Source organism: Brachionichthys hirsutus, unplaced genomic scaffold (assembly GCF_040956055.1).
Source record: "Brachionichthys hirsutus isolate HB-005 unplaced genomic scaffold, CSIRO-AGI_Bhir_v1 contig_919, whole genome shotgun sequence".
NCBI classification, from domain to species: Eukaryota; Metazoa; Chordata; class Actinopteri; order Lophiiformes; family Brachionichthyidae; genus Brachionichthys; species Brachionichthys hirsutus.
Genome location: NW_027180427.1, coordinates 94,833 through 120,229, shown reverse-complemented (window position 1 = coordinate 120,229; position 25,397 = coordinate 94,833). Strand labels below are relative to the sequence as shown.

General features: G+C 48.4%; 2 protein-coding genes across 2 annotated transcripts; one reads left to right on the top strand and one right to left on the bottom strand.

The window, feature by feature from the left end:
* The first annotated feature begins 488 nt into the window (after positions 1–488).
* Positions 489–15,409, top strand: LOC137914837 (glycogen synthase kinase-3 beta). The gene is made up of 11 exons (XM_068758331.1): positions 489–596; positions 5,088–5,281; positions 8,484–8,567; positions 11,703–11,813; positions 12,300–12,430; positions 12,701–12,807; positions 12,925–13,022; positions 13,149–13,244; positions 14,476–14,662; positions 14,867–14,965; positions 15,292–15,409. Exons 1-11 carry the CDS (start codon positions 509–511, stop codon positions 15,360–15,362), a joined length of 1,266 nt encoding a protein of 421 aa, XP_068614432.1. The 5' UTR covers positions 489–508; the 3' UTR covers positions 15,363–15,409.
* Positions 15,410–19,438: 4,029 nt separating this feature from the next.
* Positions 19,439–23,767, bottom strand: LOC137914843 (cilia- and flagella-associated protein 91-like). Its single transcript, XM_068758338.1, has 16 exons — positions 23,753–23,767; positions 23,351–23,466; positions 23,148–23,228; positions 22,944–23,000; positions 22,697–22,875; positions 22,246–22,423; positions 21,714–21,871; positions 21,435–21,602; positions 21,212–21,345; positions 21,036–21,134; positions 20,885–20,956; positions 20,572–20,718; positions 20,271–20,492; positions 19,997–20,145; positions 19,817–19,908; positions 19,439–19,647 (listed from the first exon to the last, which is right to left on the bottom strand). Exons 1-16 carry the CDS (start codon positions 23,765–23,767, stop codon positions 19,439–19,441), a joined length of 2,076 nt encoding a protein of 691 aa, XP_068614439.1.
* Positions 23,768–25,397: the final 1,630 nt, after the last annotated feature.

Here is a 25,397-nt window from a genome sequence, read left to right as displayed (position 1 = left end):
CTGCTTGCTTTCGGGTCTGAAGGTTAGGGTATAGCGAGGGAGCCGCCATGGCAGCCGGATCGTTGAGCCTCCACATCGGGATATGAAGAGGAGCCGCCCCGTTTATTCTTCGCCCCGTTCTGGTTCGACGCTCTGAACGTCCGAGCTTTTACCTTCTTCATCTGCGTGAAAATAAATCGCAATTGATTTTAATCAGGGGAGGGGGGGCCCACGGGGAGAGGCCAGATTCATGAGTGTTTTAGCCCTAGACGCGTCTTCAAAGGCCCGCTGAAGAGAACCTGGACTATAATGAATTAACGAGGCTGCGAGCGACTATTGTTGGGGAAAGAGGGGCTCACAAGACTGTACGAAGTCAGGGGGGGGGTGAAGGATCGCTTTTCGCTTGGCTTCCCAACAATATCGTATCCGGCCATCCCTTTTTGGATGAGAAGGTCCGGCTGATCGATCAGCCCAGCCGTTCAGCGAGTCACAGTCCCGCTTATCGAGAGAGCCTCGCCGGGATCGGATCATGTCCGGTCGGCCCAGGACCACCTCCTTCGCGGAGAGCTGCAAGCCGGTGCCGCAGCCCTCTGCGTTCGGCAGCCTGAAAGTCAGCCGTAAGTACTAACCTGCCCCCCCCCCCCCTCATCACCGGTACACAGCGTGATGTTAGCTCCCGCTAGCCTAGCCTAGCCCTGTCATATAAACGTGTCGGGTGGTACGTGTGGAGCACGGGAGGCCGCGCCAGGCAGGGCCGGTGCAGATGGGGGGGGGGGGGGGGGGGAGGACTGGGCCCCTGGTTTACAGGCTGTCAGAATCGGACGACGAGACGGCCCCCGTCTCCGAAGCGTCCCGTCTCCTGAGCGTCCCGTCTCTTGAGCGTCCCGTCTCCTGAGCGTCCCGTCTCCTGAGCGTCCCGTCTCTTGAGGGTCCCGTCTCCTGAGCGTCCCGTCTCTTGATGGTCCCGTCTCTTGATGGTCCCGTCTCTTGAGGGTCCCGTCTCCTGAGGGTCCCGTCTCCTGAGGGTCCCTCTCCCTTCTCCTGAGCGTCCCGTCTCCTGAGCGTCCCGTCTCTTGAGGGTCCCGTCTCCTGAGGGTCCCTTCTCCTGAGCGTCCCGTCTCCTGAGCGTCCCTCTCCCTTCTCTTGAGGGTCCCGTCTCCTGAGGGTCCCCCTCCCTTCTCCTGAGCGTCCCGTCTCCTGAGCGTCCTCCTCCCGAAGGGGCCCGCTGGCAGCCGGACCCGAGCACACTAGCCGGGTCTCGAGTTCCCTTCAGACGGGAGTCTGCCGTAGATCGGTGCTACTTCCCGTCGCGTCGCCCCCTGCAGCCGGTTACCGCTCGTAATCGTCATGTGATCGATTTCAGACCACCTGCTCAGGTATTCAAGTCTTCCTGTACAGATCGTTATTGCCTCCTGCCCAGGAGACTTCCAGCTACGTCCACTTTTCTCTTTCGGTTGTGCATAATTGGGGGTGTGAGGGGACCCCCCCCCCCCCCCCCCCCCCACCCCAGTCTGGTGATGTGGGCATGATGTGTGTTGGTGGCGTGAGGCCTGATGCTGAACCACTCTGGGCCGTGGAGCTGGAGGCAGACCCGGCATGCAATTTATGATGCCTTGCAATGGCAAGAAACGTGGCAAAATATCCACGCCAGATGTAATACTTCCCCTTTAATATTCTTTAGGTATCGGTTTGCTACTAAATTGGCACCAGATATGAGGATGACCATAAAAACGTCTCTGTAGTTGAGTTTTACGATGGCGTTCTGGCTGGGACTTCTCCGCCTGAAACTACTGCTTTTACCAAAAGACTCATCTCTAAAGTCAATATATTATTATTATTATTATATATCATGATGGCCTGGAACTTCTGCCACCCAGTTAAATGATTTCTTTCAGCCCATCGAGGAACGCGCTAGTCCAGATTGTAATAATCGGGTAGTGCACAAACACAACGATATCTGCAGTGTATTTTTAACATGGTTGGGTTGAACGTGCTAAAGGTGTCGGCCTCTGCTCAGCTGTTTAATTTGTGTCTGTGAGGGTTGCAAGTTATAAACTGGTTTATATCAAGCGTTTTAATTAGATAATCATGAACGAGAAAATCTGGTCAAATCTTGTCTGCAGAGCGAATCTTCATCATTTTGAATGATCGCAGCCCAAATCGTTTTTACTAGAGGTCTCAAAGCAAACCTGTAAAGTAAACCGGACGGGGTATCCCCTTGATGTAATAATATCTGATCAAATAGGACATGGGCGGTTTGTTGGATTCTTGACGCGGTGGATTCGATGTCAAATTGGGTCAACGATGACTCGCTTTCTTGTAATGTCGATCGGAGTTCAGACTTTGAGTCATAAGGGCTTAAAGTGAAAGCAATAATCAGAAAACTCAAATTATTAAACCAATCCCTTTCTGGTGTTAAATGTTGAGTAACATTTGTGCAAACCAAGCAGAAAACGGAGCTGCAGTGGGTTTTGTTCTGAAGCGTAGGAAGCCACGTAGCCGCATCGCGCCGGTAAACCTCGCCTGGACGGGGAAATGGTCGCGTTAAAGTTTGCTGCCGTGAGTTTGGGATGAATCACCTTTCCTGTGGTGAACTTCGCGTAAGCTTTATCAATAGTGTGATAGACATTGTCAATAAAGATTGACGATGTTCCGTGTTTCTTGCCCCACCTCGTCCGCTGCAGTGATGACGCACACTCCCGAGCTACGTCCTGGTTCGGTTTGTCAGCCTGCCGGTTATCCGGCTGGATAAAAGCTGCCGCCTGGCTTCGGTTCTCGATGCCATCGCTCGGATCTTGACTTCTTGTCTCGGTCCATAGCTATTCTTGATCGAGCCGTCGTTTCTGCTGGATTCATAGAAATGGAAGCTGCGTAGCGATCGCTGTCATTTAATTTCATTTTTTTTTAAATTTCATATCGCAATAGGAAGACCAAGTTTAAATATAAATCTGAGAACATGGTTTTGTGAACGAGGTTCCGGTTCTGAGTGACATCGCACTGATTGTCTTCTACCCTGTTGGCGTTCGAAGGCTGTGCTGCAGGAGGTTTTTGTCGAGATACTATCACCCACTGTTGGTGTTGTCCAAATGCACACGGAAGCACGGGAAGTCACAATCCTGCAAATGTTGTCTTGAAATTTAATTTCAAATATTGTGAGACCTCCTGGTTTTCTGTAAAGGAAGTTTGTACGTAACGTTTTCAGTTAATCTGAATATAGATTTTGTCAGTAAATTAATAATTGCTTGGCATCTAAAATGTAAAAAAAACAACTGATGTTACAAACTTGAACGATAAACTCGTCAAAGATGTCAGAACATATTTTTGGAAATGTTTTTTATCCAATGGACTTGTCAATGAACCAATTAATTGTGCTTCAGACCAAATTAGACACACACACGTATTCACACGCGTGTGTGTGTGAATACATTGGCTGATTATCCCCAGCAGCTGTAGCCACTATGGATGATCCTGAGGAGGCACTAACCCCTCCTATACAGGCGAACAGGGACACACACACATTGACACACCCACATGGGCGCTCTTTGGTTGTATTTTTTTTGGGTGAGGCAGCTGGCCAAGAACAACGAGAGGCCTGCTTAGCATTTCAAAGGTGCAGCTCTTTCTCCCCCCCCCTCTCCTCTCTGTCTTCCTCGCTCATTTAACAAGTGACGATGAGAACAAAGTGAAATATTCCAACCTTGATTCCGAACGAAAAGGACGCGACTGGGAGAAAACTCCAGCCATCAGAGTCACTCTGGGTTTCTGACTGCAATCCATGATGTTGGACGAGACGGTTGATCTCTGGACAGTCCTTTGGGGGGGGTTGGCGTTCTTTGATGGAGCTTGACATGACGTTTTAGGCGGCACGCCTTTGTGATATCTAAAACCATTTGATATAAGCATATGGCCGTGTTTGCCCAGTTTCAGAAAGCGAGCACGAGGACCGTTTGTGACTTTCAGTCATGGTGATTCATGAATGATCAGGCGAGGGTTTCTCGTCTGGCAGTGAATACGTGTTTTCACTTCAACTGGATATTTTCTCATTGACTAGCCTGAGAGAATGTTGAAAGCAGCCGGCTGTTGTCACGGTAATGTGGGGAAAGTCTTTGATGGATAAAGGGAGAGCGCTTCACTGCAATAAATGGTTCTCTTCTGCAGAACCTTCTAATGCAAGTATGACATGGAGGCAAATGTATTAATAATGATGGCTTATTTGGCCTCTTTGTGCACATGCTAGCCACATCCAGCCGTGGCCTGGACTCGCCTGGTGACCTGAATTGACTATTGATGCTTCTGGATAAAAAATGGCAGCATCCCTCTCTTCTGTTGTAGCTGAGTATTTTGGCTTTACTAGATTAGATAAGTATGTGAAGGCCATGCTGGGCACACGTGTCCAAAAGTTCACTCAAAAAAAAAAAAAAAAATTCAATTTCAAGTGCAATCTGCTTGATTGGCCTCTTGATGCTTACGGAGGACGAGGCAGTAGGACGAGGACACCTGTTCACTGACCTGAGAGAGGCATGCTAGCAGACCCAGGCCGGTCCTGCAGCATCACACATAGTCTTATCATTGTCTGACTCTTCAGTGACGGGTATTTTATTGGTCAGCTGATCACAGATCTGTCCCGAGAGCTCACTGTTGCATCACCTCTTATTGCCCATGTCTGGACCGAAAGGTTGCCCTTGAACACACGGAGGAAGACCTTGGACTGCTGATATGCGAGCTGTTGGCATGATAAGCGGAGCTCGCCTACCAGTTATACATGACTCGTGTTCACCACGTAGACCGTTCTGGTTGGTCTTTAGTTGCTCGTTTCCTGATGTCACTGTAAAACCGCTTTTGCATTCTAATGATGGGCTTCCTTGCATTCAATTGTTAGCTTGCTGTCCTCGCTTCCATTTCTGTTCATTCAGCTGTACAACTATTTGCCTGCAGGCTTTGCAGAGACGACGTGCGTAATTGGCCAAAAACTTGCTGACAACAGTCGATGAACGATGCGGAGAAAAAAAGAGCTGGTTGCCCTGCCGACGGTCGACCACCTTGCCTTACATGACTGTTGTTGTTTGTTCTTAGTGTCCTCTTTCGTACTTCTCTTTGTCTCGCTTTAGGGGATAAAGATGGCAGCAAGGTTACAACAGTTGTGGCCACTCCAGGCCAAGGTCCCGATCGGCCACAGGAAGTAAGCTACATGGACACCAGGGTCATCGGCAACGGCTCGTTCGGCGTCGTCTACCAGGCAAAGCTCTGCGACTCGGGAGAGCTGGTTGCCATCAAGAAAGTCCTGCAAGACAAACGGTTTAAGGTAAAATGCACACGCAAGTACCTTTTTAGATCAGTTCACAAAGTACAAGAAACAAAAAGAGGAGTCGCGGGAGTTGGAGGATAATACGCCGGCACGCTGATTAACTGGATGAAGTGATCTTTCACAAGAACGTTGAGATCAGTGAAGCTGCGAAGCGAGAGAAAACGAAGGCAGAGATCCTTCCTGCTCCTGGCGGGAGGTTTGTGTGGCCTTAGCGAGATCCTTTCCACCACAAACGGACTCACTGATACTCGGTTAAGTTTAGTTTAGTCGCGTCCTTAGGAAAGCCATTTCCTTCCAAGCAAAGTTCTGCTGGTATCCTCCCTTTGTGTTTTGAATAGATTTGACTTGTGGTTTGTTTGGGGGGGGGGGGGGGGGGGGGGGTTGGCGGCTCACGGATGAAAGACTTCAGGCCACCAGGCTGGCAGGACGGCTGTTAGGATTCTCATGAAGGCTTTAGGCTTGATGGTAATGGCTGCACATTGTTATAGTGTTTGTACATTGTTATAGTATTTGTACTGGGTAATACAATTTAACAATCAGCTTGATATTTTGGCGATGTCGACTGTTAGGGTTGAAGTTGAGCCTGCCGCGTTTCCCTTCAGGGACCATCGGATGGTTTTACCGATCCAACTGGTCCGGCTGAATAGTTGAGCAGCTTTGCGGCTCTGGTTTAACCTTTTGGAGGTTCAGCCCAAATCTTCAGTAGGTGAAATCATGCTACTGTACAAAACCAGACGAGCCCTATGATGGCCAGCTGCCAGAAATCACATCTGCAAGTGTTCGGTCCTTCTGCTTGATCGTGATGAAGTCCTGCTCTTTCCTGCTATCCTGCGGTTAGCTTGCGGCTAGCGCAGCATGCCAGCAGGTGCTGCGTTTTAAACAGCGGTCAGCTAACGATCACAGATGCAACGATGTCTGTGATCTGAGACTCTTCACCAACTTCTCAGCCTTTTTTTTTTTGTCCCACCGTTTTTCACTTGGCCTGGCCGGTCCTTCCTCGTGAACGGCTCCTTCTGAAAAGTGCAGCACATTAGTGCTAATACGCTGCACATGACCCCCCAAGCAGACCCAGAAAGCGTTTCCGCTGCCACAGGCAAACGCGTCGAAACACCTGCGTTCCGTTTTCTCGTTTTTCATTCTCCTCTGTGCCTTTTCTCCACACTTCTGTTCTTCTTCTGTCTGACTGGGCCTTTGTCTGGGAAGTGATTCTCCATCGGCAGAACCCTTCTGGTCCAACGTGTGAAGGCTTTGTCACCGTCTCAGACACGCGCAAGTCAAAAAGGTTACCATGTGAATAGTGTTAGATTTGTAGCTGACAAATGCATGAGGTAACCTTGATGAACTTACAATCTACCCCTGGTGCATTATGGGATAAATCCTACCCCACTCCCATCAGAGGGATCGTATATCTCCTCATTGGTTTTAATGCAAGGATCCATTTTCCAATGAGCAGGCCCGGAGTGAGAGCATGAAACCGGCTTAATAATTTATCTGCTAATCAAATCTCTTTAGTTCAAATTGTGGCTTTCTTTGTTATAGTTTGGCCCTAAAGCTATTAAAAGCTTCAATGAGTATGATCATTTTAGTGGACACTATAGGGCTGCAGAGATAAACTGACATCTTGTCTTCTCAATGTCTATGATATGAGTGAAGTCAGGAATTTAAGGAAAGGACTTTGTTGCTGTGGGTTGGACAGTTCTGCATGCAGAGCAACGCCTGTCGACGAACGCTAACAAAAAGGAATAAAAAGGCTCCATCCTCCCACAGCGCCAGATTTCACTTTAGCCAGTTTTGTTGTCCCCACGAACCCAAAGTAGTTCCGTTTCTATCCGGTCCACAACCGCAAAAAGACAACTCAAAAGCCAGATGTGGCGTTTGTCGCTGGTCCCGACCGAGCAGCGAGTCTGGAGACATTCCGATGGCGAAGTAAATACATGTGTCCACCGGATTATTCCTCCTCCTGACAAAAGAGGTCTGAGACCAGGCTTGGGTCTCGCGACTGGCACGCCAGAAGGCCTCGGGTTGAGCACCATGAACAGAACCCAGTCACGGCTCCAGCACAAAAACACGCTTCACAGACTTTGGTGGACGAGTTGGGCAAAGACTTCTTATGACGAGAGACACGGCAGATTTAAGACTTCTTGCAGGCTCTCTCTCGCTCTCTCTCGCTCGCTCGCTCCATCCCTCCGTCTCTGCTGGTCTGGCTATCGACACACTCGCAGATGACAGGTCAGCAGGAAGGACTGCAGCATAACCGGGGCAGGGCATGTATTGAACAGCCCGTCTGCTCCTCCTCCACATGGCCCATCTTCCACACACACACACACACACACAAACGCACAAAGAGACACGCCCTCAGACACTCCCACTGAGCCCCTGCAAGAGAGCGAGGGCGTTGCCTGCGGCGCATGATGGTTCGATGGCCGATCCGTGACCCGCACGCCATGACGTGTGCGCTTGCAGTTGCAGGAAGGGTGGGGGGGGGGGCGACCGTTTAGCATTAGCTTGTCAGTGAATTACCGGTAGCTGTGGAGCTACTATCTGCTGCAGGGAGGATGGGGTCTTGTTTCGTTGATGTACGCCTCGCTCTGTTGCGTTAAAAATGATTGCGAGGGGATTATTTATCCTCCGTAATGTGGCCATCGGCTTTAGTCGGACTGACCCACATAGCAGCAGGTCTCATTTGTCGCCTCGGCAGCTCGATACGAATGGTGACGTGTCCTCAGACCTTTTATGTTTTTCTTTGTCTTACGATCGATCCTCTTCTTCTGGATTCTCCGCTAACTTCCTGTGTGAACTTTATACGAGCGTTTCAGATGAAGTCAACAAACACGCGGCGCTGCGATAAAGAAGGGCAGAGAGTATCAGCCCTAGCGGTTGCTCCATGAATTGCTGCTCAGTATTGCATAGCTAATGGCGAACCAGTTTCTGCGTTGACGCGCCGTGACGCCGGTTCTGTTCACACCGCAGACGAATCCTGCTTTACCACATTTAGTGTTTTGGCTGAAGGTTTGTTCTGTGAACTCTTTTAGTTTCCCAGATGTCTTTTATCCCTACTTTAATCCGTGCATGGTAACGGACGGCGTGCCATCTATCGGCGCCGGCGTTCTGTGAAATAATACATTTCTGATTGTTTAATTAATTAACGCGAGCCGCAACGCAGGACTGGTGTTCTATCTTTTGCCTCTTTGTGTTTCAGAACCGGGAGCTGCAGATCATGAGGAAGTTGGATCACTGCAACATCGTCCGCCTGCGCTACTTCTTCTACTCCAGCGGAGACAAGGTCAGCGGCTCGGCCCGACGCCGGCCTGTCTGCACTTTGTCACGTTGAATTGTGTTTTTAATTTCTTCATAAAAACATTTAACAACAACAGTAATTGATTCTTCTGACGCTTTAATTGACACTTTTAGCTGGATGAGAAATGGGCAGACTTTAAGATGATGACTAAAACTAGAATTAGCATGTTGTCATGTCTTAGCTGTTAGCTGACTGACTGCATTGTGTGGATTTCTAATAGGTTGGAGACTCTATGACAGGATGCCTTTACATCCAAAGGGCCGGACGCTTGCTCTTTATAGTGAGGGCCGGTGCTGTCCTGTATACCAGGTGCTGACCTGCTGGTCATCTCGGGTTCATTGCCCTGGAAATGTCCATGTGTGGGCAGGAGGAGCGATTCAAAATGTCTCCTCTGTTTGTAAAGATTAGCGTGAATCTCTTCCTTAATTCATTAGTACGTACAGAACGTGTGACGGGGAGGTTCTTCTCTGAGCGCGTAGCCTGGGTGTCTGGAGACTACAGCGAGGGGGGGGGCAGGGCAGTGACTCAGGTTAATAATAGACTAGCCCCGCCCCCCCCCTCGCTGTAAACTCCACCCTGTCGCCGCCTCGTGTCATGTGCTTGCTGGCCTCTGAGAATCGCGGCTAATTCTTGGTACTCTGGCACAGCGATGACAAAAACGAGCCCACGTTGTTCACTCGTTTATTTATTTGTTGTGTTTCTGTCCCCGCTCTTACCTTCACACCTCCTAAATCCCCCTTCATGTGTTGCCTTTCATGTATTAATGGCCTCCTTCCTCCTCGCCGGTCACATTCTCTCACCCAAGGCTAATTATGGCGGCTGGCTGAGCGTAGACGGGGTGGGGGGGGGGGCAGCAGAGGGCTGCAGACAGGTTGATGGCTAGATAGAGGCGAGAGGTCAGGTCGGGCGTTTGGGGGCGTTTCCTGTGGGGAGGAGCCATCGACGTGTCGACAGGTATTCTTATGTAACTGCTGTCGTGTGGCGTTGTGTCTCGACGCACACTGCTTTTGCTTGTACCCTTTGGCCGCTTGTATAATACTGTTCAAACAGACGGCCGCGGGTTCAGGCGGCGCAGGCAGGAAGGCAAAGAGCAGCTTGACTGCTACCTTTTCAAAATAAGATCTCGGGGAAAACGCACCGTTGGTGTAAATTAAACATTCTGTCTCACCGCGACATAAACCAGTAAGTTGAAACACAAAGTTCCTCGACTCTCACCCTATCAGAGGGCCTCCGAGGGCCTGTTTGCGTTGGCTGCTTGATTATCTCCTGACTGACTTGGAGTGGTGATTTGTGCAAATACAACTTCATTTGATAATTTGCAACGATTAATATTCTGTATATTGAATGATAAATTAAATTCTGCTGTAACTGAAGCCGAAGCACTAAATCCAGAATACAAATGGAGTCTCTAAAAACCTCAAACCTGGTCTGAATCATCGACTCTGCTTAAATGGTGCGCTTCTAAATAAATGCACGTTACCAAAGTACCTCCATTAATTCCGTGCTGGTTGGTTTGTAGGTGAAAGTACTGCGGTTTCCATGTATAGTCTGCTTGTTGGACTTTGTGTAACGGTCACTTGAACATTTCTGGATACATTCGGGCCGCAGAGAGCGAGAGAAAGAGCAGTGGGCTGGCCAACAGCTTATTTTTATCAGGGACCCAGTAGCAGTTTTACCTGCCCCTCTCCGCACCAGTGCCGCTCTGCAGTGGCCGGTATCTCAGCATAAACACAGAGACACTCTTGTATACACAGACGTTCCAGTAAGAAGGTCTGGTGGTGGCGCTGCAGAGTCTGTGATGAACCAAAGACATCGGGCGGCGTCCCCTGTCCCCTCGCTCTGCAGTTATTACAAACATCCACTGCTGTGCATGTCTCGGATCATATGGATGCATTACGTCGAGTCCCGACTCGTGCAATATGCCAAGTATGATTAAATGAGCTTCACAAAGTCGCCGTACCAGGAAGCGCCAAATGCAAGTTCTATTATAAGCCACACTCGTAGAAAGTGGCGTGCATGCCGTCTTTTACGCGCGGCGCAGATCCCATCAAGCCCCTCCTCGTGCACGGCGTAGCCCAGGGATTGGTCGAGAGCTCAGCCAGTTGTTCAGGTGCAAGCCCAGCAAATCAGAGGCCGAACGATTTGGCTGTGTGGAGCCAAGGAAGTGGCTTTATAGTGAGGCAGGAAGTGAGTCATTGCTGTTGCTAGGCTAAATATAGCTTAAGTGGCGGCAACAGGAGGGGCTGTAGTCGTCACGAATGTTATCAGTGGGAGGAAGGAAGGGGGTGCACAGGCACAGAACGAGTTTGGGCGATGCTAATGATGGAATGCTGTCGCCACGCTACCGGCGTCTGAAAGCTGTTCATTGTGGCCGACGGCTGCACCAGTTCATGGGAGCCGGCCTCCCAGTACTCCCGCCCAGTATGTAGGCGCCCTGATGGAGTGGGAGAGAGCGGTCGCACAAAGCAGGCCTTTGAGCTGCCGGAGGCCGACGGGCAATCTGTCTGAGGAGACTGCAGTGCATCAGGAGTAGCGGGGATAAAGTTATAACACCCGACGGGCCACCGACGGACCACCGACGGGCCGCCGACGGGCACACAGGCGAGCAGCGAGCGCAGACATGAGCTCCGGCGTGCCCCAGAGCGGAACGTGCGCACGCCCGCCGCTCGCCAAAGGCCTTGTCCAGCCAGGGAAGAAGCCGATGATATCGCTGTCTGCGGCTGCTGCTGAGTATCGGCCATTATGATGCGTGGCGATGCGTTTCCTGCTGTCGGGGGTGGGGGGGGTTCTAAACGATGGATTCCGAGTTGGACTCGGGAGAAAAACTTAAGTTACATCCGCCTGCCGCACCTCGGGAAGGGGCGGCGACTGGCCGCCGCTCGGGAGCTGGGAATGTTTGCCTTGTAATAGGCCTGCGCGTTGCCGTCCCGCTGGTAGCTTTGCCCCGGTGCCGGCTTGACCCCATGCGGGTCGAGAATGACCAACGATGACAAAACGTAATCATGAGCAAACAGCTGCCGTGATTTTCACACCTCCCAAACGACCGTCATTGTTTATTACGGGGACTTCCAGGTCGTGCGAGGGTTAAATGTTGTCTTCGTTGTCGCTTCGCTCCGACAGAAGGATGAAGTGTATCTGAATTTGGTTCTGGATTACGTTCCTGAGACGGTCTACAGAGTGGCCCGACACTACAGCCGAGCCAAACAGACGCTGTCCATGGTGTACGTCAAGGTAGGAAGTGTGTGTGTGCGTGTGTGTGCGTGCGTGCGTGTGTGTGTGTGCGTGCGTGCGTGTGTGTGTGTGTGCGTGTGTGTGCGTGTGTGTGTGTGTGGGTGTGTGTGTGTGCGCGCACAAACACAGTTGCTGAGGGTAGCTTTATTAACGAACCCTATGAAAGGCCGTTTTTACTCAAACTCCCGTACAGTGTGCTTTATGTTTACGTCTTTATGTCAGGAGAGCGTCTGAAAGATTTCAGGACATTTCTGTTCCGTTACTTTAAATATAAATCTGAAATCTTTCCAATAATTAAAAACATTTTGATTGTACATGTGGAATGTTTGTTCACACAAATGTAACTCGTGTCAGGAGATATTTTATTTACTGGAGCTTTACAAAGAAAAGAATGTCTATGAAATTCTGTTTTAAATGTTATTGTTATTTATTTATGCCCTGTGTGTGTGTGTGTGTGTGTGTGTGTGTGCGTGCGTGCGCGTGCAGCTGTACATGTACCAGCTGTTCAGGAGTCTGGCCTACATCCACTCCTTCGGGATCTGTCACCGGGACATCAAGCCCCAGAATCTGCTGCTGGACCCAGAGATGGCCGTTCTCAAGCTCTGCGACTTCGGCAGGTGAGTGAGTTTGTCGGTGCGAGTTGTGACGGCAGTGATCTGTGTGCTCTGGAATAGTTTCACAATTTCGGAGGTGGTGTCGGATGAACAGATCAATACCACTCTGGTGTCTGCATGGTGCATCTAAATATGCCTTTAAAGCGTTGGCTGAAAATGTTTGCTCGGTTCCGTTTAAGTCTTTGACTGCGGGCTCGGCGTGCCGCCGCAGCTAGCTGGAGATGATGATGAGCCTGTGTGTGTGTGTGTGTGTGCGTGTGTGCGTGTGTGCAGCGCTAAACAGCTGGTCCGTGGGGAGCCCAACGTGTCCTACATCTGCTCTCGCTACTATCGAGCCCCCGAGCTCATCTTCGGCGCGACCGACTACACCTCCAGCATCGGTGAGCTGATCGCAGCTGCAGTCACGTTTAACCCTTAAGCCGCTGCACGATTGCGAGGGCGTCTCTCTCTCTGTTGGTTTTATCGGACCCCCTTTGTGGTTCACCTTCCATTTTCAGACGTGTGGTCAGCCGGCTGCGTGCTGGCAGAGCTTCTGCTAGGACAGCCAATCTTCCCAGGAGACAGTGGAGTGGATCAGTTGGTGGAAATCATCAAGGTAATGGCTGGAGTGACCTGCCAGGGGTAAAAGTCTTCATGTGTGATGCAGCGGTGTCCCGTGTCCCCCCGGAGATGAGTCAAGATGGCGTTTTGCGTCCTGTGCTTTTCATCTTGCGCTGTCCAGGTTCTCGGCACCCCGACCCGAGAGCAGATCCGCGAGATGAACCCCAACTACTCTGAGTTCAAGTTTCCCCAGATCAAGGCACACCCTTGGACTAAGGTGAGTCAACAGGTACAAGAGTCTTTTTACTTTTCTACGATCCACCCTGCATTATCTCTTGTCTCCATGCTTGTGTTGTTAAAGTGTTGCTCCCACCTCCTCACATCACGTCACAGCAGCATGAGACTTTACATGCTTTGAGCTAAGAATGACCGATAAGGGAGAAGAAAATGCAACATATCAATACTTATTGATTTGGTCCCAAATATTAAGACATTAATACACAGTACAAACCATCAGATGTGCAAAAATGAATTACCCCCAAGCCTTCAAACCTCCTGTCGCCATAAATAAGTCCAGTTTGGCTATCCGAGACGGACGTTGGCTTGATAAGTCTTGTAAATATCCGAGGACATTAAGCTAAGTGCAGCAGAGACTTTCATAAAGTCGTCAAACGCTTTCAGATTAACGGATGACCGTTTCGTTTTCAAAGTCTTTTGAAATCTTCTTTGTCTGTAACGTGACCGTCCGTATTTGTTTACTATCAGATAATCTGAAAAATGTTGATTTATCTAATCTGGCTGCTTCGTATTCCTCTCAAGCATGTTCTCCTTTGAGCAGCCTTGATAATGTCGCCATAGCGACGGTATTCCCAAAATGCTTAGCTCGCTAGAGCATAAATAAGATGCTCTGAGATCATCTTCTACTTTTCTCAGTTGGGTAACCCCTTGGTTAACCTTACATACTCTGATGCACAACATTTCTTAACCGTTAAGAAAAGTCAAAGTGAAGTAAGTAAATGATATATGTCCAACAAAAGCACCGTAAAACGATACTTTTGTTTGGGCCGTTGACTGTGTAGAATTTAATCTCGGTTACAAGCCGGTGCCAAACGGCTTCGTGTCAGTCTGGCTTTAATTGACTGTCACATTGTCTCATCTTAAAGTTATAGTGAACCTAAAATGGGTTGGAAACAGAAAAGGAACGTTCTGTCCTGCTGGCCCGAGCCAAGCTCTTCCACTGAATAACAGATTCATCCAATCAGCAGGCAGCAACAGGTCATCCTGTTGGCCCTTAAACGCCCTGCTGTGCTCGCTCTCTTTGAGCAAAGCCATTCATTCATTCATTCATTCATTCATTCATCATATTGCAGTGAATTTAGACGTCTCAGGTTCTGCTTATGTCTGCGTGCAGAAATTAATGCCGTTTCTTCTCTCTTCCAGCGGCAGCGGCGACGAGGCTGCACGCTACCCCCACTTACCATCTGTCTCTGTGTCTGACTGGCGCTCAGGTGTTCCGGCCGCGCACCCCTCCCGAGGCCATCGCCCTGTGCTCTCGCCTGCTGGAGTACACGCCCACGGCCCGTTTCACCCCGCTGGAGGCCTGCGCGCACTCCTTTTTTGACGAGCTGCGCGACCCCAACGTCAAGTTGCCCAACGGGAGGGAGAAGCCGTCGCTCTTCAATTTCACCACCCAGGGTATCTGTCACCCAGAACACAAAGCAGGGTTCCAGAGGGCAGATCCAACAGTGCCCCCTTTCAAACGATCACCAGTGTAGCGTCATTGCACTTACACATCAGTATTATAGTAAAGTATTATTACCTCATTATGTACTTCAGGCAATATTCCTGCCGCTGGTGCCTGCCATGCAGTCTGATCTTTGGCTCCCATCTATCTTTCAGAGTTATCCAGTAACCCCGCCCTGGCTTCCATACTCATCCCCGCCCACGCCCGCAGCCAGGCTGCCGCCTCCACCCCGGCCAACACCTCTGCCACCACAGGTCAGAGCCACGCTTCCTCCAAACACTTGTGTCGAGGCGTGCGGGGCGTGGGTTGTGTAACTGGCGACTGGAAAAAGAGTGTGAATCTCTAATAGCCAATAAAGCGATGAAGTGGTTTCAGAGGCAGCGACGTGTTTATTGGCTTTCGCTTTATCAACATGTTAACTTTCGGCTAAATGTCCTGATTGAATCAATAAAATCAATAAAATAAATGGCACCAACTGGAGCACACATTTATACTGAAAAATAATTAGTGCATCTCCATCAGAATAGATTTTTAGTAGTAATGCGTTCGTAAACTGTTAATTAGCGCCTTGCTTCCACAGATGGGAGCAGCACAGAGCGAGGTCCCTGCACCACCACCGCCTCCGCCTCCACCTCCAACTCCGCCTCCTGAGCCCCCAGAACACCCGCCCCACCCCGCCCCGCCCCGGTCTCAGCCCCAGCTCGCCGCCTCGCCACTGCCCCGGCCCGGGGGGGGGGGGGGGGGGTGAGCGCCGCTTAGCTCTGCTCCGTCCTGCTCTCTTCCTCGACAGCAGCAGAGCGATGCTGACGCAGCCCGGGTTCAGCAGCCCAACGCCACGATCCCCGCTCTGACCCCCCCGACTGACCCGTCATCCAGCTGTTTGAACTGTCCGCCATCCTTCATCAAAGACATCTGTCTGTGCCCTTTCAACAGGGGACGTGAACAGAGCTGTTACTCTTGAAGTACACGGTCCGTGTAGACACAACGCTAGCCTGCTATTGTTTGTAAGAGAAGCTGCTCCTCGTGCCCCCCCCCCCCCCCCCACCCCGGTTCCTCCTGTAGTGCATGGCCTGAGTATGGTTAGGATCACCCGGGGTACCCCTCCTCACGTTTCGTCTCCAAGGCATGACGCTCATGCACGGGTAAACACACATGCACACTCATACTCACACACACACACGGATGCATGATGTACCTGATGTATGCGGAAAGAAGCAGTCCTCTCGTGGGGGGGGTAATATTTGGATGGGCTGTTTTTTCCTTGCCTGGGGTTGTTTTTAAATGGTTAGCAAGTTTTTTTTTTAAAGGTCCCATATTGTACCCTTTTCCACAAGTTAACGCACACCTTGTGCACGTGCCCCCGCTTGACGTCAAGCTGGGGGGAGATTTCTTCCAGACGCGTTTCAGGAGGTGATTACAGACCTACCCAAACTACGAAGGATCGACTGGATGGTTTATTTCTCTGTTTTTGGGGCTGATAAGGACCCGAATGCACCATATTAGTGTAGAAACATGGGGAAAGTGAGTTTTTAATAATATGGGAACTTTAATCAACCTTGTTTTTAATTTTTGGTTCTGTTCTCCCGGGCAGACGTTTTTTTTTTTTTTTTGCTTTTTGAATTGCCTTGTGCGATGGATGCGACGCGTATCTGATCCTGTGTGCTTGTATAATATATACATAGAGTACAAAACGAACACGCATACATACACAGTTTATATATTACTTTTCCTTATGTATAAAACGTATATATAGATGTATATTAACTAAAATGGTTCAGACATCGTTTATGGCGAGCCCATATCTGGCGGCGCAGCGGCAATATTTGCTGCTGCCTAAAGACGATGGATGTAGATCAGGTGGCGTTCGGGTTTCTGTTCTTCTTCGCTGGAGTGTTGTCCCATTCCAGCGGCCACTTCCCGGTTCTCTCGGGCCGTCTGCATTGAGACTGTAGATGGGTCCGGGGCGCCGCTCTCTTCTCTGTGGTTGTACCCGTCTGTGACTGTTTCTGTGGCAGTGCAGTGTCTAGACGAGCGCCTTTCGTTGTCCAGCTCTGTGAAGAATTTGAGATGTTTCTTGACACCTTTCCTCTCCTCGACTCCCCGAAAAGTCGCGGCGGCGGCGGCCTGCGTTTCGGCGCCGTGTCTTGTGTCTGTGACCACTGACTGAAGTGTTGGCCTCGTGCCCCCCCGCCCCCCACCCGCCACGCATAGAGCCACCGGTACAGTCTTATTTACAGAGAATACTCATTACATAAAAAAAGAAAAGAAAAAGGCGGATTTGTATATACAGTATAAATGCTCCTCACCAAAATTCTGACATGTATGTTGTTGTTTTTATGTTGATCATTTTTTTCCATGTTGTGTTCAAGGTATGTTTGTATATATGCAGACCCGTGTACTGTTTATGAACAAGAACAACGGTGACAAAGGGTAGGGAAAGAAATGTGATTAAAAAAAAAAGAAATCGAATCGGGGGCAAATCTGATGTTAATGGATGATGAGGATGATCAGCTTTATCCAGCCATATGTTCAATCTCACCTGTACAGTACAGTAGATGACAGCTGTATTATTGTAACAAGAACTAGTCATGTATAGTGTAACTATAGTTTGGAGTGCCTTTGCTTTCATACACCTTTGCCTTGTTCCCCCTTATCAACAGGCCCTCACCATTTAGCACACACACACACACACACACACACATCTGATATTGTGACTCTCCCTTTGGTGCTGTTGAATGTTCTGCAACACTCTCACAGATACAGTGCGTACTTGATTTTACCGCCCCCGTCACGCACAAGGCTTTCCCCTCTTCGTTGCACCCTCAGCCTGTTCTGCAGGCATGAATTATGAGGACAAGCTTCCTCGTCTAAAGATGCAGCAGACACATGCAGGCACAAGCATGTACACTACCGTCCTGGCACAGACTCCGGGGCATGAAGTTGGGGGGGGGGGGGGTAGTTGTGGATGCAGCGGGGGCTGCAAAGGCCTCATCTACTGTATATATACAGTACAGTACAGTTTCCGTATTACTCAGTGTCGGTTCTGTTACCAAAGCCAGACGATGTAGTTGTGATGAGCCATCCTCAGACGCAGTCGTGTGTTCTCTAACTCTCATGCTGAATAATTCGTCTCCTTGTCCTCCTGCCTGTTCTCTCCCTTCTTGCATATCCGGGGGGGGGGGGGGGGGAATTCAGTAGCACCTAAGGGTTCGAGTCATGTAGCGTCTCCCCCATCTCTCGCTTGCTGTAATTTTGCGTTCACAAATATGATGCTACCACACAATAATTTGATCTCCTCACCGTACCCATAACTCCAGTTCAATAAAAACACCAAAGGAGCCGAGCAGGTGTTTCTGCTAGCATATAAACGAGTAACTGGGGTTAAAGAAAAGAAGAATCATAGAAAATGCTACAAACACCTTGTATAACAGTACTACTACTTGAATGCCTCTGTTTGTGACTGATGTTTCTTTCTTTTTTTTGTCTTGTGAAGGTATGCTAAATGTGCACCTCTGTAAATATTCCCTCTGCGTGCTCTGAGGAATAGTTCCCTGGTACTGTAATTTGCATTAAATAAAGAGTAGGATAGCCTGGAAATGATCAATCAACTGTGTCTGCTCCATCTTTTATTTCTTCATACGAAGCCAAATGATGCACTTAAAGGCACCGTGATGACACAATAACCCACATACTTGCAATGCTAACATGCTAATGTAGCGCAGGCATAATGTGTAGCATGTTTACTGTTGCATTTTGGCATGTTGGCATGCTAATGTTTGATAAATGGAAGTACTGTACACTCTTTCTAACAAGATCTGTGCATCATTACGAATGCCCTCTGAGTTCTCTGTGATGAACACGGCACGGATTCCACAGCCACTCAAAATGTGGAACATACTCCACTCCAAGTTTCATTAAAATCTAAAAATCCATGTTTCAAAATCACACTGAAAAGTCTGATTTCAACAATCTGTAAATATTCATGTTTTACTCCAGAATTGTTTCTTCTGCGGTACATGGCCAAAACCTTCCACATACTTTCATGAGAAAAACATCTTGCAATGTTATAAGAACGCATGTCTTCACTCCAACTTTTATGAGATGGTTCTTTCTACATGTGTAGCCGATCAAGTTTAATAAGTCAATTTTGCATTGTCTTGAAAAGAAAACAAATCAACAAACAGTCTTCTTGTTTTGAGTAATTAGCATAACTGAAACAACAAAGCGCATCACATTGGAATGTCATGAGTTCAGGCATCGCTGAAGTTACTCCGACACGGCCGGTTACAAAGCGTGAGATCTGGTGTCAGTCGAGCGTTAGAAAGTCATCAAAGATTGAGCTTCACAAACTGGGCTGTGAACGGCTTGTGAATTTCATTGTGGAGAATAGAACGCCCTCCGACATCCATCCCATTACTCGTGCGTGTCCACAGGTATTTATTTCTCGCCTTTTATATTTTACTAATGTAAAGTCCATATCTGAGGTTTTACCCAAAACGCTCTTTTGCAGCACAGCCCAGACCCGTCTGTCCATTCGTGCTGTATCTTTGTCTCGCCACAGGGGAGCAGTGTTTGTCTTTTTCTGAAGTCATTTCCTCCCCAAACATGGAGGCGCTCGTTCTTGAACCCTGCCAAAAACAGTGTCATAATAATTTAAATACTTATTACGACGCTTTAATGCTGTAAATATATATACTTGATCAGGTGAGAGGACACATTTACACACATTAATCCTCTTCTTGGGTTGAGTGCAGCTCTGCTCTGCTCCTTTCCTTTTCTCCACTGGATTCCACCTCCTCGAGTATTTGCTTGGCAGCACCGTCATCAGGACAGGTTGACATGGAGACCCCCACGATAGGAGCGGCCCCCGGATGCTCTGCAGCCCCCTGAAGAATACTCTGAGCTGCCTCCAAGTGTCTCTGCTGCCTCTGGTGAACTGGAAGAGCAAAATAAAAAGGTTTGGCTGGTGAGCTCAGTGCCCTCCATTAATGTCATTATTATTAAGCTTGTATTATCATCATGTCTTACTTTTCTTTTTTCTTTTAGAAAGCTCACGGATCTTTTACCTTTTTAAACTTTATTCTATGATAATACATTTTTTGGACCTTTTTGTCGGGCGCTGATCTTCTGAATCTCCGGGATGAGGAAACTGTAAACCAACTCTGACACGATCTCCTCTGACTGAAGGTTGTTCCGGCTGCTCGGACACACGAAAAGAACTCGTTCATTTTCTTAGGCTTTGAATTGCTAAATAAAAGCATCAGACTCGACGAGGAATCCGATACCTTTCCTCCATTGCTTCAGCGACGCTGTTGACCTCTCTTGCCCTCCGGTGGATCTCCTCTCTGGCTTGCTGGTCAGCTGTCTGCTCCAAGGTCTCGAGGATGATGTCCTCTAAATACAAATCCACCGTTTCTTGTTGTACCTGCACCACCTGTGAGACAAGGATAAGGGCATAGAAATATGTCAAGACTGAAAACACGTCCACCGCACAGACACATTTTAATGTTCTTGTAACTCTTTGCACACTAATGAATATAAATGCATACAAATACACACTTGTCTGAAGATTTCATCTTCTTCTCTGCGCCTGCGCTCCTCCACCTGTCTCCTCCCGCTCTCCTCAGCCTCTCGGAGGCGACGATCTCTCTCAGCCAATAGTGTAAAAGCATGGATCCTTCGCTCTTCCTGGAGACGAATCAGGTCCTTGGACAAGGTGTCGAAAAGGTTTCCGAGCTCTGCGCCGACCAGTCCGGCCCGAGACGCCTCCTGTAGAGACGTCTGGGTGAGAAGAGTAAAGCAGTGTTGAGAACGTCTGGAGTCTGTGCATGTTGCAGGTGAACGTGGTTGTGGGTCTAACCTTGTGTCTGGATTTGTCTCTCTGTTGTTTCAGGCTCAGGACGAACTCTTCGTCAGCTTTCTGAAGGATCTGCTCCTCCCCCTGCAGGGCGTGGACAGTCCTCAGTTCCTGAATGAGCTCCATGTGGTTATTCTTGCCCACGAACATCTGCAGGAGACGTCAGAGCACAAACATTTCTGGAAGCATAACAGAATCCAACATTCAGGTAAACACACAATCCAAAGTAATCTTTCTGTCTTTCTCCTTTAAAGCCAAAACTTCTATCCAGAACACACACACACACACGCACACACACGCGTAGACGTGCTCAGACCTCGTATTGGACACGTCTTCCCCTCAGTAGTTTTTGTAAGTGGATGACTGCCAGCTCTTTGTCCTCTTCCCCCTAGTGAGTGACGGACACCGTTTGTAACAAACAACACGTCTACGCGGGGTGTCCATTAGAGCGAGCGACATCAGCTGACCTGCGGCGGCGCCTCCACTCTGGGAGAGACGGGACGAGGGACAGGCTTCTCTTTCTTGACAAGACAACGGATTGGCTTCTCTCTCACTTTCTCACTGACCTGTGGAGCCACGATTGGTGATCAATTTAGGCCTGGAATCTAAAAGATACGGAACGGAGGGTTTCGTTCTGCTTTACCTCGTATTTGTTCATCACTTTTAGCGCCGCGCTGGGAGGAGGCCTGATCACTTCTCTGCTGACTTTGGGTTGGGGCTTTTTAACTTGTGGCTCACGGATGGAGTCAGAGAGTCCTGCTTCTAGTTTTAGTAAGCCTATGCGTGACCAAAGTTCAAAGTTACCTCCACAAGAAGAGACACTCGATCGTTAAATGTAATTAGCCACACGTGGTTTTGATTCAGACCTTCATATGTGTCCAAATAGTAGCTTTTAAGGCCAAAGTTTTGGGGGTTCCTGTTGGTGGAGATGTCCCGAGGGGCGTACGTCTTTGGATCTGTGTTGTATCTGACTCTTCCTAGTTGCTCTATCTTCGCTTTTTCATTTCTCCTCTTAGCTTCCAGTTTTCTCAGTGCTACAGAAAAAAAAAAAAAGAAACAGAGGGAGCGAAACAAATCCTAAAACAATCTGCGCTGAAATGAAACTAAACTAAATTGATCTGAATATTTGCTCGTGGATGTCTTACCTCTGCTGCAGTCGTTGCAAATCTTCTGCTGCCTCCTCCCCTTCTCCTTTAAGTGCTGAGAATATACCTGGTCCAGTCTCTTTCTCGTTACTTCTTTCTGGGCCTCATCGCTCCGATTCAAAAGATCCTTCCACGCAGCGAGACGAGCCTCTTGCAGCCTGGCCAGCAGCCACAGAAACGGGGCAACAGGGCAAGTTTTTACAGGTTAAACACGGCGGGAACACCGAGAGGGAGCATCACCAACTGGATATGACTTACGGACGAGCGTTTAGATTAAATTAGATGAAGTACTGCCGATTGTACTCTTGGGGGCAGTAGAAAGGAGCTACCATCATGACACTACATGGGGCACAGTAACCGGGCCGTACAGAAAGAACAACTAATTTATACGTTGGGCTCTATCTTTCCCTGCTCCTCCTGTTAAGTGCCTTGAGATGACTTTCTGCTTTGATCTGGTGCTATAGAAATAAAAATGAATAGAATTGTATTGTAGAACACTGAATAATCGCTGTTCCCGTGCAGCGCCACTCACTTTTGGATCTCCCCCTCCCTGAAAGCCCACTCTGCGGCCTCCATCTCCTCCATCATACTTCTCCTTTTGTCACGCTGGCTAAGGTCATTTAATGGAGGAAGGGTGGCTTCCCAAGCCTGTTTGGCACGTGCCCGTTGTATCAGCTCCACTTCCGCCAGGCCTGCAGGCAGGCCGTGACCTAAACCGGAGACGGTGCCAATGTAATACGCAGAGATGACGAGAGGTATTGGCTAACGAATTATACCTTTCTAGAAGCTTTCCATCCTGCTCACCTTAAATACAGACAAATACTTGCCCCTATGCTATTACCACCACTACTGCTGGCGCCACAGATGAACCTCAATTATACTTCACTAGTATCAGAGTACACGCTAAGCATCAGGCACATACATGTCTCCTGGAGTTGTCTAGTGAGATGTACTATAAATGGTGAAGTTATGTGATTACACACCCCAAGTCAAAGTTGCCAGCTGCAGGAGTTCTGAGGGCGTTGTCCCGGGTTGTGCCGCGTACTCGGGGCTGTATGGGTCTGTCTGCGTCTCGCTCTCTCTGTAGTCCGTCTGGACGCCCACGGTGAAGTGGGTCGGCTGTCGTTCCGCATTGTCTTTGAAGGTGGATAAATAATCTTCTCTGAGGAGACAAAGTAATAATAATGCCTGGCAAATAAAGAAACACGAGGAGAAACATGTTCAACCTACCTTGGCAAGGCAAAAATCACATCTGGGGGCAGCTGGTGCGAATATGGAATCAGAGGTCTAAAGGAAGAGGAAACGTTATCGGATACAATGACCCACTGATGTAGACGGTATTACTATCTTATTTAGCTGTTATACTATCAGGTGAAGATTTACAGGGATTCAAAAGTATCAAAAACTTTGGCGTGGCACGCTGACTAATCAAACCGATTAAAGTATTTCCAGCGATCAGCTCCGGTCACGTGACACTCCTCCATTTTCATCCACGACCGAGTGTTTGGATTGAGTCTGTCAAGAATCACAGTTATTACAGGATCAACATTTCAAAGCATTTAATAAAGAATGGAGCTAATCTGGAGTTATGCAGACTACGTCACTGCTAGTAGTAAAGTGGTACTAATCCGTGTTACCCCTGGCCTGTGGGGCCCCCAGAGGCCGGTACTGGGTCAGCAGGGTCCATATGTAGGGTGCACGCTGGATGGGGGGCCAGGTTAGTGAACGTCGGCCCGAACTTAGGCAGGCCCCTCTGGGGAGGGTTAGGAATAATATTATAATTATTATAATTATGTTACAACTCTCTGGTGCCCTAAACGTCACGAACACAATGGATAGTTTGTGTCAGGAGGATAAACGCGGCCACAACTCACAACTCGGTCCTCAGACGCATGTGCCCTGAGCCCGGACCGAACGAGGTCCGCCTCCGAGGACACCGTAAAAACGGGATCTGTGACGAACCGATCGGGTGACGTCAAACAAGCGAGCTAGCGGCTGGCCCAAGTTAGCCCTGCCGGCCGATAATCGCGTTTACTCACCATAAAAGCAGTCATAACGTCTTTGCCGCTGAACTACTTTATGACAGTCTCTTTTCGAAGTTGTCATGCTCACAGATAAGCTCATGTTTCTTCACTTATATTATCATTTAGAACGCGTATTTCTTCCTCAGACGACGAAATGTCCTCTGGAGCCTTTGAGTGTACGGTAACCATGGAAACGATAAACGGAGCCTCTGGAAGAGGGAGGGCGCTCACAAAACTAAAATATGGGAGGGCCCTTCAAAAACACGCCGAGACACAATCTAGAAATTATGTAAGTTTTAAAATGACTTTATTTTACATGCCAAAAATGTTTTGTTTTCGTTTTATGAACAAGAGTAGCAACCAATAAAGTTTTTTTTGCGTGTGTGTGCGTGCGTGCGTGTGTGTGTGCGTGTGTGTGTGTGTGCTTAGATACGGGAACAGAAAAGGACAAACTGAGGCCTGTAATAATGTTTTAATGAACCACAGATCAAATCAAATCATTTATTTTCTGCCTCTTGTTCATTTTGAGATGACGAGTCACTTTATGAAGTTCGTGTTTATTTCTGGGCGGTCAATACAGCTAATTTTGACATAAACAGGAAGTCTGCATTATCAAAGGGAAACAGTGCACACACACACACACACACACAATGTGTCAGACCTTTTTCATCAGCCTAATGTTTCAACTTTTTGAGGAACACGGCTGAGCAACATTACTTCATGACTAGAGGTTTTTTGCAATTATGTGGAAAAATAAGTTCCTTTGTGTCTAGCACACAGTCAGCTGAACTGCTGCCTGCGTGCCCGATAACTAATATTAGACGTCAGAAAAAGCAGAACACACACAGCTAGTTTTACCTAGTTTTAATGCAGTTATGACTTTTTCATACTTTCAAATGCAATATAGCTGCATTGAGGGTTTTTTGAAGTAGCAGAGAAAAGGAAACGCCGAGTTTCCGTTCTTCATCAGCCTTAAATGACCGTTATTAACCAGATGTCTCGTTACTCAAGAGCCACAACCTCCGCATGACCACATCAATGTGATAACAGAATAATGCGATGTCTCTGACCTGCAAACTGGGACTTGCATCAGTTATGACGCCTGCGCCCACACATTCTAATGTGCATGTGAGCCACTTTGCATTGTGCAACCGCTAAACGACAAGATGTGCTTACAGCAGCATGCACAAGGCCACAAGCAAACGATTCTGGCAAACTCAGCATGAAAGATTTCTTTTGAAGTTTGTGATCAGTGGTGAATTCATTACTCAAAACCTCAAACTGCGTAATAAAACAAGAACTCTTACCTCCATGAATGAATGTTTTCACAAAGAAAATGTATTGATTGAACTGTAGAATACGTTTGAACTCTATATGCGCTGCTATATATATATATTGCAACATATTTATGACACCATAGACTGCGTTAAATAAACACCTCTCACATTTTTGCTAAATGTATTTAATAAAAACGAAACTGCCGCTGTCTAACTCAGAGCATTCACGTATTCTGCTTTTAAGAGCACAAAAGGAAATCGGTGCCTTGACATAGCCAGACGTCATTCTGCGTGGGAGGAAGAAATAGACGTTTCAGTGGAACGCAGTTGGAGAAGGGGAAGAGCGAGAATATCTACCTCATGAGGGGTGTTATGGATTTTCA